The 17,366-nt window shown below is 35.5% G+C and overlaps 1 protein-coding gene and 1 long non-coding RNA gene across 2 annotated transcripts; both read right to left on the bottom strand.

Moving 5' to 3' along the window:
- Window positions 1-1,223: 1,223 nt before the first annotated feature.
- On the bottom strand, window positions 1,224-5,101 carry Stip1 (Stress-induced phosphoprotein 1). The gene is made up of 10 exons (XM_089839880.1): window positions 4,905-5,101; window positions 4,597-4,806; window positions 4,389-4,533; window positions 4,174-4,315; window positions 3,895-4,102; window positions 3,181-3,307; window positions 3,012-3,114; window positions 2,068-2,447; window positions 1,682-1,949; window positions 1,224-1,614 (listed from the first exon to the last, which is right to left on the bottom strand). Exons 1-10 carry the CDS (start codon window positions 4,923-4,925, stop codon window positions 1,542-1,544), a joined length of 1,677 nt encoding a protein of 558 aa, XP_089696006.1. The 5' UTR covers window positions 4,926-5,101; the 3' UTR covers window positions 1,224-1,541.
- Window positions 5,102-5,306: 205 nt separating this feature from the next.
- LOC149674046 (uncharacterized) lies at window positions 5,307-6,570 on the bottom strand. Its single transcript, XR_016366992.1, has 3 exons — window positions 6,301-6,570; window positions 6,223-6,237; window positions 5,307-6,159 (listed from the first exon to the last, which is right to left on the bottom strand). It is a non-coding gene; the product is annotated as an uncharacterized LOC149674046 (long non-coding RNA).
- Window positions 6,571-17,366: the final 10,796 nt, after the last annotated feature.

The raw sequence follows: 17,366 nt of genomic DNA on the forward strand, positions 1-17,366 counted from the left end.
GGGGACTTTGGAAAATTATTAACCAAGTTTAAATTCAAGAATAATATATTATCCTCCAGGTTTAAGCAATAATAAAACAAAACAGTTAGTCAAGCCATTTATATAATCCCGTCTTTTGAAGTTCTCAATTAAAAAAAAAAGTCCAATAGTGTTATAGAATGGAGATTTTGGTGCATAATCAAAAATTCAATATATAAAATCGCCTGTTAAAAGTTAACGACACGAGGAAAATGTAAAAAGCCTATTGTTATTTTTTGAGAGTATTTATAATATTAAAAATATCTAAACAGCTGAAAATGTTTCGAATTAAAAATTTTACCCCGAAGTAGGTTAGATAGTAGCATAAGCTGATGAACTACCACCAAGTAGTTATGTCTGAATGGTTTTCTTAGAGAACTAGTCTGTCCGAGTGCAGTCTCTATACTTCGTTTCACCCCTACCGTGAAAGCCTTCACAGTAGTGTATTCTTAGTATGAAATTTCAGAATTGAATAAAAACTTCGCCTCAATCGTTGGTAAGTGGTTTTTCTGTAATTTAATTCCCCGACCCCCTCCCCCCAACAAAATAAGTAGTCAAGGAGGGAGAATTACCACGTGAGCAGGGTAAAAAAATAGGTCGGACCAGAAGGGGATAATAGAAGAAGGATGACACTCTGTATCCTCTTAATGCTTTAGTTATGTAACGTCATTATTCAGAGGCTCACCCTTTTAGTTTGCTTTCCCGCTCATCAAACTACAAATGCGCATCGCACCGTAAGGTGAATTCTATAGTTGTTTGGCACTAATTCCCCAGCAATCATCCCACTAACCTCGCCATGAAATGCACAAGCGCGTTTTGCCAAATATTTAAACGGTAATAGAGTAATGATGAGGGAACTATTTATCGTGTATGTGATTCGGTTTAGTAACCTTGCTCTAAATGTTCCGATGTTGGGAAGATTGACGTTACACTTACCCCGCTTTGTGGTACACTTCTCTCGAAGAGAAGTATAATATACTTCTGGTCGGACGCATTAAAAATTCGGTGCAGGAGAACCAGCAGTCCACCCCACGTATACTTCTCTCTTAGCCACGATGGCGCCACTTGCGTAATAGAATTCTCTCTTGGAGATAGACATCGCCAAACACTTACTTAGAGGTAGATGATGGTCTTATGATACTAGACTTTTTTTGCCAATTGATGAAGAAGCTTACACAATGCGATGAAAGAAAGATCTTAGCCAGTTTTAATGATTCTATGTTTTTATTTTAAACTGAGTTTTAACGTGTAATGAGACAGTCAAACAAGTTTTTATTAACATAGCGCGAATTTTGGTTTTGCGTGTGTAAAATAATCAACTTTATCTTGAAGATTTCAGATATTTAAATTAGAATTAATGAAGTTGTTTTTTTTTTTAGTTTTTCGTATTATTTTTGTTTCTTGAACTTTTTAACTATTTTTCATTTTCATCTTGCAACATTATTTAATTTTCTTTCAAGTTTTTGAGGGGGAAGAGTTCAATAAAAAAACAAGTATTAATTTTTATTTTCACAATGTACGAGTTATCGAATAGTAATTAAGCCAGATTCTAAAAGTTTTTGAATCTTAGCGGCAACATCTGGGTTTTTCAAATGCCTGTAATGAAATTTTATTTAAGTTTCTCATTAGGGGCGGGCTAACCTTTGTTCCGTTTTGAACTTACTCGTGAACAGCCTTAGGATCACTCTGCATTTGTTCTAGAATGATTCTCATGGCAGGGTCAGATAATATCTTTTGAACTTCAGGGTCAGCCATAGCTCTTTTACGAACTTCTTCAGGGTCAGAACTCTGAGCCATTGTACATTTTCTATAGCCGTCTAGAGCTTCTTGACTGTTAGGGTCTATATCTAGCGCCTTTTGGAAAGCAATCATAGCTTTATTGTGTTCTTTCAGAGCCATTAAAGCCATTCCTTTACGAATGTGACCTTTAACTGTCAAGTTGAACAATTAATTATTAATTTAAAATAGATTTAAAAAAATGACCTAACTCTAAATAATGGTCATATTAACCGTAACCCTAACTTATTGGGCTTGAAAACTAATAGTTACCAAAGTCAGGTTCTAGTTTAACACACTGTTCACAGTCTTTTAATGCCAAAGGAAATTCAGCCAATTTTTGGTAACAGGCAGCTCGGTTACTATATAATTTAGCATCATCGGGGTTTCTCTTAATGGCTTCCGAATAATGTTTCAAAGCTAAAGGATAATTTCCTTTTTGAAAGAATTCATTGCCCTTGTTCTTTTCTTCCAAAGCCAATTCAGGATTAATCATCTTTTTCCTTTCCTCTTCCTTAATAATTTTATCAACTTCCGATAGTTTTGATAATGTTTCCGGAGTACGATGTTCCGTCAGTGATTTTCGGTAGTGATGCCTGGCATTTTCTAAGTCATTTAGCTTGAAATAAGCAGTAGCCATTCTGGAATAAGCTCTAAAAATAGACAAATTAAGTTTAACAAATAACTTAAAACGTTTATTTAACATTATTCTCCAGGGGTGTGCGAGTACTTGTTAAGTTCGAGTACTTGGTTCGAGTATCGATCCGAGTACTCGACTCGATACTCGATAACAACACATTGAGATACTCGAGACAGATTTGAGTAGCTTTTTAACATCTTAAATACTCTGACAAATACTCGAGTCCGAGGCTTACAACTATAGCAGACGATGAGTTCATGAGCATTTATTTTGAAAATCACCTGTTCAATGTTTAATTGATCACTAACAATCTTTTTGAACTAGTTCGATATTAGATAATTGAAAATCTTCGTTATTTTCAAGAAATTTACAAAATTGCTGCTCGACAAGTCAATATTTGAGACTCGATAATTACTCGAAAGAACCAAAATTTGACCTATCTAAATACTCGATACTCGAAAGTATTTTTGAGACTCGGCTCGATACTCGATAAGAAATTAGTTTCGATACTCGGACTCGGCTCGAAACCGAAAAAACGGGACTCACACACCACTGTTATTCTCCCTGATAATATTACTTGGCAATTATTTTAAAATCCGCTCTATTGTCTCTTCCAACTTCTATGGCTTTTTCACATTGCTTTATGCATTGATCAAAATCTTTCTGTTCAAAGAATACAGCTGGAAAAAAATAATTATAAGGTATAAGATTAAAACTTAAAATTTTATATATTTTAATTAACATACCAGCTTTATTGTTTAGGAATGTCATATCAGTTGGATCAAGTTCAATGGCTTTATCATAATGTTGCAAAGCGGTTTCAAAGTCTTTCTTCTTGTAGGCTATGTTGCCTTTTTCCTTTTCTTCTAATGCCTATGAATGGAATTTTAATTTGTTAACGGGACAACCAATTTTTTTTTAATTAATAAACTTCATCTTATCTTAAAGGGAGGGTGAAGTGGAAAATCAAGTGATTTTTTATTGATTCTTCTACCAATTTTAAGACCAGTCTGCATAGTCAAACATTCAGGAAATACCAACTCCGAATGATTTTAAAATTCAAATTAGGTTCAGATTTTAAGGATAATTTTAAACAAGGACCTCTGACCAATCGCGTAACGCCCTGCCTTTTTGTTAACAAAATTCTCGTGGCACGTTCCGTGTTGAATGAAATTTATCACGAGATTTGATAAAATTAGGCGCGCGACGCGACAATAGTGGCGCGAGACATGGAGCGTGCCACGATAATTTTGTTAACAAAAAGGCAGGGCGTGACGCGATTGGTCGGCGGTCCTTGTTTAAAATTATCCTTAAAATCTGAACCTAATTTGAATTTTTAAATCATTCGTAAACTGTACTTCCTGAATGTTTCACTATGCAGACTGGTCTTAAAATTGGTAAAAGAATCGATAAAAAATCACTTGATTTTCTACTTCACCCTCCCTTTAATTAGTAATTACCTGTTTTCTTTCTTCACTAATGGCAGGTTCTTCCGGTTCTTTTCTCTTATTAGACTCATTTTGCTTGGGTGGAGACTGAGAACTTCTGCTGGAGGCTTTTGAAGATGCTTCCTCATCTTTCATATCTTCATCTCCGCCCATGGTTGATAGGTCAACACCTAAAAGGACTTGTAAGGTGGTTAACATTCTTTCATCTTTCAAAGATGACCTGCAAAGTATATTATTCAGTTAAAAATGTTTTATTTTGTCTCGAGAGTTTGTTTGATGTAAATTTCTTACATGACTCCGCTAGGATTTTGTTGTAAATCAGCCAACATTTTGAGGTAAGTTGGATCTTTTAGGTATTCTCTTGTTCTAGGGTCATTCTGTAGTTTCATAAACATATTAGGATCGGAAAAGGGGTTTGAGAAGGATTTGTTATCTATAAAAAAATGGAAGGTTAACTTTTTTTATCTTTGTTAAATCATTAACAACCAAAAGACAACGATACTTACTCCTTAAAAGTTGGCTTTCTACTTCCCTAATTGCGTCTTTTAATTGCTGGTTATTAGAATCGTAATTTAAACCTTCTTCATAAGCTTGAAGGGCTTCTTCTTGACGGTTTAAGTAAGCTAAAGCCGCACCTTTCCTTGAATAACCCTTTTAAAAAAATATTATTTTAATCCCAAACTCAAGCTAGGTTTTAATTTTTAAGTAAATTACTTTGGGCCAATCTGGTTTAAGTTTCACAGTTTTTTCAGCATCAGCTAGAGCATCTTCGTATTTATTAGTTTTACAATAAGCGGCACTCCGATTACTGTAAAGAACATGGTTGCTGGGATCCAATTCAATTCCCTCAGTGTAAAATTTGATAGCATCTTCGAATTTTCCAGCGTTAAGGGCTTCGTTCCCTTTGTCTTTTAAGGCATTTGCCTATTTTTTTAAATATAGTAACAAGGCATGGATATAATTTTTACAGAAAAAAGCGCGTGGTCACTATAAGGCTTAGATAAATTTCCTGGAAAACTTACCTTGGCTTTAATATCAGCCATTTATGATTATTTGTAATATTTAGTGATAAACTAGCACGTAACTACACTTATTTATTTACTAGGAAATTAATTTAAAATCGATTTGTAAACTCAGAAATATAGAAACCACCCTTTTAAGACCGAAGTTTCTCGAACAAAGCCTCTAAAGCAAGTTAGATTATTGGAACACGAGTGGTGGAAAAAACAATTTTTTCCCCCTGTCAAATCTTCTAGAAAGTTCTTTCAAATAATGTTTATCTATAGAAAGCACAAGCTTCTAGTTTGGCTTCGTAAGTCACGCTGTTTATAGCCAACCCATAAATGGTTTATAACCTTCATCGAAAAGGCCTATAACGCTCAGAATTTTCGTTCATAGATGTCGCCACCACCCCAAAAGCGGGAAATAATTTTCAATCTATTTGGACCGTTTCCCGCCAAAATCAAATTCCCCATCTGTTTTTTATCATTTTTAACCAGGGAAGATATTTTTGATAGAAAAACTCAGACACATTTGAGCAAAATAAAAGTTTAATATTCCTTAAAACCCTCAAACAACAATAAATAAAATTTTAGGTATATCGATTATTGGAAAACTTTAGAAAATGGTTTTGGAATGCCCATGGCCAACTTGCATAACTTATTACAGTTTTAGAGTTGGCCATGGAATGACAATAATTTTTCCCATTACAGTTGAGTTTGAACTTGAAGCCTTAAACTTCCGGTGACAGTGACCATAGGACTAACACGTGGATAAATGTCTTAAAATTATTGATAATAAAATTTAATTTTAACTGAATTCCATCATTATTTAATGCAAACCAAGATTGAACATTTCGTGAGTTGACTATAAAAGTACATTCGTGACCATCAACTTTGCCATCAGTTGTAAGTTCATTTACATATTTTACTTTGTGTTAAGAATGTATTTCAAACGTAAGTGTTTCGCTACCACCAAAGTAGAAAATCCATCTTTTTCAAAACCAAGATAAAGATCAGGAATTCGTTATTGGAAAAATATTAGCATTGGGGGATTAATAGTTTTTAGTAATTTCTAAATTTCTGCTTAATTGTTGTTCGATTCTAACAATTAAGAGGGAAAACTTTGGTAATTAGGATAAAACCTTTAGGGTACTTTTACCATTTGTTTCCTGGTTCTGACCTTTAATCCCTAACTAATTGGGAAGAAAATTGGCAGGACCACTTCTCATTTTCGAATTTTCTCCTGAAACATCTGTTGCGTACAAATCCGGAACGTCTTAGATATGAAATTCAAAATGTGAATTTGTAGTAAACACCTTTTAGTTAACAATCATCATACTTATTTAAAGCCACCCTAGACAAACAATGTTTGACCTATATATATAGTTTAAGGTAAGAGATTTCAGATATCTCTAACCTTTTTTACTGGTACCCTTCAGACTGTTGATATCGGTTTAAACCCGCTCTAATAGATCTTTAGCTGCTTCCACTATGGCAGAGAGAGAGAGAGAGAGAGCAGTCAGGTAGAAATATAAGAAAGAGTGGTTCTGTTTCTAGCCTTTCTTCTTATCGAGGTACATTCGTTTTGATTATAAGAAACCTACTGACAAAACGAATGCTCGTTAGAACTCTGGAGATCAGACTGCTGTGTAGAGCAAACTAGCCTTTTTATGACGTTTTCGATAAAAGTCTTAAGCCTTTTTTTGGTTCAGGGTAAAGGGAGGATGAACGTATAACCCGAAAATACGCCTAATAACTACGAAAATGTAGTTCAGAGAACAAAATATACAAATGTACGACGTCGTATGGTTTTACTTGTCGCTTGATGAGTGTTGAATATTTACTTAATCGGAGAATTCAAGGTGTTTTAGAATCCCTTTAAAATCTAGCTATACTATTTTCCACCTGCCAAAATATAGGTGGTTTGTTTCAAATACCAAATACAGGGCCATACCCAAGAAGAGATCCGAATCCCAGATGTTTCTTACCTTCAAAGTTAGCTCGCGAGAAAAAAAGGCTCGAAACCTCAGATAAGGTATTTTTTCTCTGAACCTCGAAAGGGTATTTATTTCGGCGTTTAATGGGCCATTCTTTCTCTTGTCATAACAATCCCCTCTAAGTTTTTATCTCTTTATGAAGTGCCCGATTTCAGTGAAAAGCCCAACATCGTATCGAAGTGGTACAGTATATACTGTACCAAATAATATTTTATTTCCGGAGGGCAAGCAAAGGGGATATTCATTGGTTATAATTTTTATTCGGTATAGTTTGGGTTGAAAGTTTAGTGTTCAAACTGGTGCTATAAATATTTTATTAACCTAGGTTAAGACGCTTGGTTTTTGTCAATATTTCTTTTGATATTGCTATGAACATTTTTATTAGTGGGAGTCTCATTTTGAAACATTCGCAATGTACTTGCAAGTTTTGAGGGTTTTATTTATTTTTTTCTTGGCAATTTTCAAAAGATATTTTTTAATGATATGAGCCTGAGTACGTGACTTCATCAATGAGTTGGTTGATTTGACCTCGGTTTACTAAAGTTTAAATGAAGATAGAAATAAGTTTCTTAATATTTAATAACTTCATATTTATATTATCTATTTTCGAATATACAGAATTTTACGTTAGCATTTTGAAGCAAGCTTGGTCAGTGCCAAGTTGTCCAAATTATGTTTAGAGAAAGGTTTTCATTTTGTTTAACCAAGGTCATATTTTGATAATTTACTATTAAAGTTGTAAGACTAAAGCCTTCTGCTACTGTAAGTTTATAAGATATGTTCCTATACATCGTAATGTTAGAGTCTTACTAAGAGCTAGTTCGAGAACGACGCGAGAATTGACTACACTCGGTTAATTTTGCAGTCCATCTTCCTATTTAGTCTGTACATACTAAGCCTTCGACAGCGCCTCACCAGGCGTCGCTACACGAGAATCTTAGACATATCACCTACATCACTTCATGATTAGCTCTCAGTAACCAGTGACAAACTTATGGAACATATCTTATGAACTTATAATCCGTCTCACCCCAACCTGCGGTATTTAATTATGAGACACTATCGCCTTTAGTGTTACTCTAAAGTGGCGCTACCAGCTTTGGAGAAATACCTAATGATGGACACTTAAAGAGGATTATTCACTTATGCTTAGGCCTATATTTTAGATGAGTTTTATAAGTGAGAAACAGTTTAAATAGGTTTTACTTCTTGTTACTGTTAGACCTATTTAAAAATTCTCAAGGGAGTTTTGAGACTGTGAACCATTCAGTCAAAGAAAAAGAGACTTCTCGTGCAGCTTCAATTTCAAGTCAAACTGTAGAGTATGTTTGGCCTCTGCTGGTACCATTTCTAGTCCAATCACGTTTAGACCCTTTCTTGAAATAATACTCCTAAAAAACACTCGGGTCTCGGGGTCAAAATTACCCCTTTTATTTTATAGTCCCAAGACAAATAAATAAATAAACCTTAAAACGACCGATAAACCAAAGCCAAAAAAATTTAATTAAAATCGTACTGAAGAACTTTTAGTGCACTTGAATGACTGTTAATCAACACCCAGCCCAAATTTCTTTACCCAAGAAGCTGAAAGACTAAAATAGTTTTGCAGGGACAAGCAGTAGCTCACTGGGGTATTTTTTTCTCCCAATCCGTGGCCATCTTGGAAATGTAAAAACTCGCATACGTTCAACCGCTGACATTTTTTGGTTTGAATGTGGCGCCATATTTTAAAATGGCGGCCATAAAAGCAATCAAAGCATCGTAACTTTATAACTTCCACACATTTTAACCATTTTAAAAGTAGCTTTAATTGGGCAACGCTGGTCCGAGCATTTGCTATTGTTCATATAGAAGATTAATTTAACTATTTATAGCGGTTTAAATAGCTAGATAATAAAATAATTAAGTGTTTGGCCGTCCATGTTTACCCCTTCGTTGACTTGGAGTCTAAATTAAGCCCATTTTTGCTTAACCGCACATGGTCTGTGGTGTACGGGATACTCGTAGGAAAAAAATGGTCACTGGGGCCCCTTCGTGGGAAGTAGCGGGAAATTGAAGTAAATTTCCCGCGGGGCCGACATTGGGTTGATCGCTTTTCTTTTGGGAGGAGTATAACATCGAAACGTGACACTTCGCTTATTTCATCCATTGAATCTTACTCGACTAAAGGCGACTCTTGCCGATACTATGTTCCTGAAGTCAGTATGGTTGCGAGTAATTAGAGAAGGCGCCAGTACACTAGCTCTTTCTGTCAGATTAATCAAAAACAAGCTCTCAATTACCGACACGCAAACATGGCTGGCTATTCCCTCTGTAGTTTTAGATTTCAAGTTGAGTTTGCAGCTAGTACAACCCAATCGTAATGCCACCATCCTTCAGAGTCTGGTAAAACGTTAATCAGTTAAGCGTGGGTTTACTTCAGGAACAAACTGCGGTTGAACCGTTTCTTTTATTTGCACGGGATAGGTGATATTTGGATTACAGAGCTGAGCTGGTATCTTTTATGTCAGAAATTACGATTATACCACCACTAATCGCGCCATAATCTTTCCGTTGTGGTCGTAAAATATGTTATTTGCGATTTTCTTCCATCAATATCCCGAATTATGAATTCCCTCCCCCCTCCAATGAAATTTATGGGTGTATGACCCCGTCACCCCGGGGTCAACCACTTTCACCCCTTCCATCACATCGACAACACTACCCCCTACCCACCCAACTTAAACGTGACATGTATTTTAATAGTATTTTTGGACAAGAAACGAAAAATTATCGTATGTCTGTGATTTTTACGATTTTTTAAATGGCGGGAAGAAGGGGCTCGCGTGCTAGGACTCCGGAGGAGATAGATATATTCTTAGATTTCTATTTTGGCGGGAAGTGGCATATGGAAGCGATGCTCTCCTGCAGTATAGACGCCCTTTGACAGTGACCGATAGAAGAGGCGCGAGAGGAGAAGAGAAACCATCCTCTCTCTCCCTCCCCCTCTCTCTCTCTCTCTCTCTCTCTCTCTCTCTCTCTCTCTCTCTCTCCTAGAGCTTGTCATTCTCATCCGCGCGGGCTTTTTCTTCACACATCCTCTTTAGAGATCTCCCGCGTTTTTTTTCTTTCCCGCCAAAATAAGACGTCCACTAGTCTACTGCCAACGTGAATAACGATATGGAAGGTCAGTTAGGTCACGCGCATGACGAATTGTAATCGAACACTCTTTTTTCTCGGAGTAATTGAATATTTCTTTACCACTTCTCGGACTCTATCTATGATTTCTTCCTTCTCTGCCAATGTTTATAGCCAAATATGGTCAATAAAAAGGGGTTGAAGGGTAATTTATTTTCTTGTTTTTGGGTTTGGCCGGACATACGGACACAAAGTATAGTTTCTTGAAAACGTTTTATTTTCTATTTTTAAAGGGATGATAAAATGAAAAATTAATCTTAGGGATGGGATATTGATAAAAAAATAGAATAAACTAAGGTTTTACCTTCACTTTAATGTTTTAAAAGCTTTGTCGACGCCCTGGAAAAATATTTGCGCGTTAAAAATCCATATACAGTTTTGTTGTTTTCGACTAGAACGGACTAGTTTCCTTTAAATTTTTTGTGGGAGGACAAAAAATCTGTCCTAAAACAAAGAAATGTTTTGTTTTTTGCTCGCTTTTTATTTTCTTTTTCTTTTTCTTCATATCAAAAGTAAATTAACCGAGAGTTATCAGCCTAAACTGTTTTTATTGTTGGAAGTTTATGTTTCGCAGGGAAGTTACTCTAAAGCTGTAGGTACTCGGCCATTTTGTAAAATGTCTGCCAGAAATCTAAAAATAACCTTCCTTGTAAACAGAATAACATTGATTATACATTTCAAACGAATTCACTAAAATTTTATTTACTAATAAACAATCTTTGTTTGTTTTGGTTTATATATGCCGCCATCTTTTAAAAATGGCGGCCAGAAACGTAACCGTAACAGACACCCTTACTACTTATTTTACATATTTATATATTATTTCAGAAATATAGTCCAATATATCATAATTATTTAATTTCTTTGGTTTAATATATTTTGGTTTTAGTTCCCTTTCCCATAATGCTTGGCGACCCTCACCTAAAAGCAATTCTCAGTCAATTAATATCTGTTCATGTCTCGTTCTCGGGAAACAGTCGCTTCCAATTGCGCCTTTTTTTCTTCTCCTTCTTCTTTCGCGCCTTTTTCACACGTGGTTCATTGCACCAGGTAAAGAGTAAAGTTATGTCAGAGAATATGCCATATACCTGCGTTCAATAAAGCTTTACAGCGCACTAGGTGAGTTTGGCTTGAAGTTATACCTGTGAGAGTCCGTGTTGGATCTATAATCCTTCGCGCCATCATACAGACTCGGGGGTTTTTTTTTGTAATTGAGTTTACTAATCCTATGACATTTCTATCTTCCTCATCGCGAAATAGACCTAGTGTAGTTTAGTGATAAAAATCTAACGCTCTAGGTGATGAAAGAATTTTGCAGTGGCAGTTCTAGTTCTTCCTAACGCGGGTAACACTTAGGTCCAAGGAGTGTTATTCTTCCCGAAGAGGGTATAAAGAGGAGGAGTTGAAGCTAGCAGCTTTGGCAAAAATTTTGGGAGTTCTAGCTTTTTCTCCAAATATCCGGTTCACCGTATTTCAACCAATAAGAGAGCAAGGAAAGATGCACGCGCACACACCGGATGCTTAGAGGAAACCTTTAAAAGCGAGAAAACTACAGGCAAGCCTTCTACTCCCCCTCTTTATACCCTCTTTGTTCTGCCTTTGATTGCGGTAGATATTTAGAGTGCACTGTAAAGAAGGCATCGGTGGGTGGGTTAAAATGATTTAAACTTTATCTTATTTGTAAAAATAAAAAGTAGAACTTAATAGAATTTTAAATGATGACTCGAAAAGGGAGGAATTTAATCATAATTCTTTACGTATCTCTTAAAAATAGAAGTTGTTTCCCCCGTACTACAGTCAGGTTATGACCTTCGAACCTTATACCATTGGTTGGCCCTTAGTTGAGCCAAAAAAAGGGAGAAACGAAATCGATAAATTAATTTTTTTTTTCTTTACGTTACGATGACATTCTCGTCGCCTTCCTTGTTTGCATTAACGCAAAATTGAGTGTAAATAATCTTAATTACTTTCTCTCTTAGCTTGTAGCTCTTATCAACCTTATCGGTCAAACGTCCAAGCTTATTAGAACTTACCTTTAACTTCAGTAAAATATCTTCAACCTATTTGACCGCGCATGCCCCGTTATTAGACACCAATCTACCCTACAAGGGGTTTATTTCTCTTGCCATTTTTTTTATATAACCGACAGTTGGGGACGGGTTACTTAATTTGGGCAAAGAATATAGAACTAAGGAATAGAAACTTCTAGCCATAGTCACCTTTTCGTTGTAGTTTGTCCAAAGATTTCTGGTGGAAGTCACGTGATTTTGTAATCACAAATCAAAGCCTTGGTTAAGTTCTGTAACTGTTATCGTACTGAAATTAATAAAACTTTAATAACGTTGGTTAAGCCTTGGTACTTCGCGAGCTGTTTGAATATGCTACAGCAGACACCATTTTGAACAATGCGACAATAATGAGTTCAACAACTTATCACGTAGCGTTGACAAAATAACCGCTTAGTTTTCCTGTTGAGGGTTGTTGAACGCAGCCCTTAACCCAAGCGAGCGGAGGAAAATTGAGACCAATATTATCATGAGAAACAAAAGCGTATGTGAGCAGTCGGAGTTTCTATTCCTTGACATTTCTACTCTTTGCTTCGGAGTAGACTTCTTTGAACTAGCTAGGGTCTTTAGTAAATCCCCAGGACGTCATTTATATAAAAATGTCTCTCTAGAAGATTTTCTATTGGTGGAAATTAAATTATATTAACTGGCTTTAGCTAGGCAAATGTTAAACAATAGATTTTTGGCGTCTCTTCGTGCCTTGCCATGTCTGTCCCTAACTTGGTACAAAAAAATATTAGATTTTTTTTAATATTAGTGGCTTTATTTTGCAAGGATTAATATAAGGGTGTTAGCGAGGATACGACAGTTTCTAAGGGTAATTAATTAATAAATGGATTGTAATACTACAGCACTATACACCTCTGCAATGATTTTGCGGCCATTTTTTCTCTAGTTAATCCTTTACGTTTTCCAATTTAACCCACGGGGTATCACATCCAACCCTTTAAATCTTAGGCCTAAAAGGGATAAATATCTCCAAATATAAGCGGATTAAGTCCATCATAAATCCATAATATATTCGTAGGTATATATTTATCAATCGTTAACAATATTGCGATCGATCTCGGCTCGATATTGAAACAGTATAGCTTTGAAACGCTGCAATTAGAGTGAAATTCAAAACGACCCCTTAAAATACACACAAGGAACTCGCGAAACCTGTTGATAGAATGATTCAATATAAGATAGGCGTGTATCGATTGACAAGTTTATAATGAGTCTCACATGCTGCGAGAAATCAAATTATTGGGAGATCCCATGGCTCAAGGAATGCGCGCTGAACTCCTTAAGGCAACCACTAAAAGCCTTAAAATTTCTGATAATATCATCATGAATTTATACCACTCATAAAGGAATATTAAAATATGTAACGCAGGGTGAAGTGATTAATAAAATGGGAATACTAACACTTTAAAGTTAGAATGAAAAGGAAAATCAAGTGATTTTTTATTAATTATAAGACCAATCTGCATATAGTGAAACATCCAAGAAATACCTTTGAATGGTTTTAAAATTCAAATTAGTTTGAGATTTGATAGATAATTTGAAATTAGCACCTATACGACCAAGCGCGTATCTCCATGCCTTCATTAAAATTCCAATGATTGTCACATCGCGCGTAATTTTTATCAAATCTTGTGCTATATCATTCGACGGAATTTTTTTGTTAACCAGAAGGCATAGCGTTACGCGATTGGTCGGAGGTGCAAATTTCAATTCATATATGAAATCTCAAACTAATTTGAGTTTTAAAGTCATTTGGAGGGATTTTTTATGTATGTTTCACTATGCAGATAAGTATTATAATTAGCAGAAGAATCGATTAAAATCACTTGATTTTCCTTTTCACCCTCCATTTAAGTTGAAATATTCAAATGTCTCTCTAGAAGATTTTCTATTGGTGGAAATTAAATTATATTAACTGGCTTTAGCTAGGCAAATGTTAAACAATAGATTTTTGGCGTCTCTTCGTGCCTTGCCATGTCTGTCCCTAACTTGGTACAAAAAAATATTAGATTTTTTTTAATATTAGTGGCTTTATTTTGCAAGGATTAATATAAGGGTGTTAGCGAGGATACGACAGTTTCTAAGGGTAATTAATTAATAAATGGATTGTAATACTACAGCACTATACACCTCTGCAATGATTTTGCGGCCATTTTTTCTCTAGTCTATATAATTCGACGGAATTTTTTTGTTAACCAGAAGGCATAGCGTTACGCGATTGGTCGGAGGTGCAAATTTCAATTCATATATGAAATCTCAAACTAATTTGAGTTTTAAAGTCATTTGGAGGGATTTTTTATGTATGTTTCACTATGCAGATAAGTATTATAATTAGCAGAAGAATCGATTAAAATCACTTGATTTTCCTTTTCACCCTCCATTTAAGTTGAAATATTCAAGGAATGACTCATTTAATTCATAATAAATATCTAGAGGAATTAAGGTGTGAAAAGGTTAGATTTCATAGACGATATGATTAAGGTTGAAGGTATAAATTTAAGTGGGGCCAAATATGAACGAATTTAATTTTAGGCGTTACTCAACAATATAATCTACAAATCATTGGAAATTTAAGTCTAAGATATTCAAAGATTTCCACGAATGCGATTAAATTCAAATGGAATCTAAGTTGATTGTAATTATAATTGATTTCCATTAAATAATTGTTTAGCCCGTCGCCTAAGGCATCGAATTTGTTGATATGATTATTAAATACTGGATTATTATTATTATATATATTTTTTTGAATTTAAAGAGAAATTAAATTTGAATGGAAACGAATCCTTATATCGTTTTCTATAATATCAGGGATAGATTTTACAAGTAGGAATGGAGAACAGAGTAATGTGGGCGCGCGTCAAGTCCCGGACCCCCTTCCACGGGACGGAGGGGTTTGAAAGAAGAGGCGGGTCATAACGACAGAGGTAAAATGGAACTACGTATTTTTCGCCGTCCCCTTCAGCAACGTCATCGAAACGTAGTTTAAGTGAGCCAATAAGATAATTTAAACTTTTCGTTACGTGTTGGAGGGAGGGGCTCTATACTGGGCTATGAGTCGGACTGAAGTAAATATTAACCTTCTCCATCCCTACTTCTAAAATTAAATCTACCCCTAATTTTAAATCAATCCCTGGTAATATTAACTAACCCTATTTCCTTCCCAAAATTTGTACTCTATACGTCTTTACTTAAGAAATCTGAGACATTTTGAAAGAAATTGCGCGGGTCTGGCTTTATGAAATCTCTAGATAAAGCTAGCTGTCCATTATATGAAGGAAAGAGACAACGTTTGTACAAGCTCGAAGCAGTATAGAAGCGAAATCTTAACCCAAGACGTTTTTTTCTACCGCGCTTCCTAACACTCCCTTAGTTCCCTGGGGTATTTTACCATATTATCTTGTCCGTTTTGCTTCTAAACTCCTATGATATGACAGCTGAAATTGGCGCCAAAAAACTAACACAGCTATCCCTCTAAGCCTTGCACGTAAAACCAACTCTCCTAGTTATCCTACTGGCCTATTTAGGGTTAGTTGAAAATGAAGAGCTTTTAAAAAAAATAGGCCAATCACTTTTCCTTCCAAAAAAAGAAACGCAATTACGTAACCCACTCCAAGGTTTTTACGAACCATCACGGATTTTGATAAATTTATTTGACGAAATATTGAAGTTTGATTTATTTTTAAAGTAAATGTGAAATGAAGTTGCGCCTGTCAACAGTCAATGGTATATATATTTGAGAAAGTACTTTGTCTGTGTGTTTGTTGTTTATGCATATATTGTGAACACAATTCGATACAGAATTTGATAAAACTTCGTGGTTGTTATTAGTAACACCAGAGGAAGGTTCACTAGAAGATGTTTGGTTTAGCTACTCAAAGTGGGGTCCGCGAACCCCTAGCCATTAAGCCTGTAAAGATTGTCCTGTTCAAGACCAGTAACATTTTAGCTTTATGGTTAATCAGTAAATAAGCTTAGTTTTATTTAATTTGAAAGTTGTAATAAATTAGTTGCAGATATTTCATCTGGATGAGGCTCAAGGCTATTTAGTGTTACCACTAATAGCTACATTATTTCGTAGAGTTGCTAGGGTTAAAGAAAGCTAACGTCTTATTTCACAGGCCCTTTAACAATATCTCAAGAAACGCTTTCTATATTGGTGATATTTTCTGACGGATTAAATTCTATAAGAGGATAGAGATATGGCGGGAAAAAGATCGAGATAAATGGCGGGAAAATATCCCCATCTCTGGAATCTCTTCCTTGAATGTTCCTTTATCCCATGCGCGCGAAATTTCATATTTTTCTACCAGCACGTGCGGGTCAGTTTTGATGACGTAGCAATACGAGAATCTCGCGTGTGCATGAGTTTCCTTTGGCTTCTGAGTTAGGGAACGAATATTAAACCATCAGCAGAACCGTTTTAGGAAAATCGACAGTAAATATAAATTGTACATATTCAGCGATTTTTCTGTCCTATATGCCCGAACTTACAAATTACGTACTACATATAGTTCGTCCCATATTCTGAATACGTTGATTAATTTATACAATAATTAATACATCAATGTTATTGAACTCTTAGAATGGGATAAATCGTGAGAAATTCTAGGGTTGCACCAAGAATTAAAGAGATAGTAGCCGACCGTAAAGATTTTAATAAATTTAAATGCCTGAAAATGTAAAAAATAGGTAACTAATAAGTAAGTTTAGTTGTTTTAAAATAGTCTGTTGGAATGTGATGATGCCTCCATTACGATTCAAAAATTTAATGAAAGATTTATACGCTATACTATCCCTTTAAAGTATAACTCTAAATATTTCGTATTCACGCCTTCCCCTCTATTGGCTCTAACTCAGAGGATACAATATTATCTCGAAGCCTTTTTCGCCATTCCAACTAAACCACAACTAAAGCTAAATACAATCGTCCCGAATCGCCCGCACCGCATATTCGGTGTACAAATAAATATGCATAATTAGGCAATATCGCACCTCGATTCAATTAAATATAAGCTTAAGCTCGGCTTTATAGCCCACCGGGGTTAAATAGCAACGCTAGCGAGCCCCCCCCCCCGTCCCTTCATCTCCGGTCCAAAATATTTGCGGCAACAATTCCTTTAATTACGCAAACATTCCCGCCAAATTTCGACAAAATGGCGGGAAAGGAAAAGGCGGTATAATTTTAATTCCAGCGGGTACGCGATGAATATGACGTGTACGCTTTCATTGGAAAG

This window comes from Phalangium opilio, unplaced genomic scaffold (genome assembly GCF_054372755.1).
Source record: "Phalangium opilio isolate 3A_F unplaced genomic scaffold, DU_Popi_V2 ptg000048l_1, whole genome shotgun sequence".
Lineage (NCBI taxonomy): Eukaryota > Metazoa > Arthropoda > Arachnida > Opiliones > Phalangiidae > Phalangium > Phalangium opilio.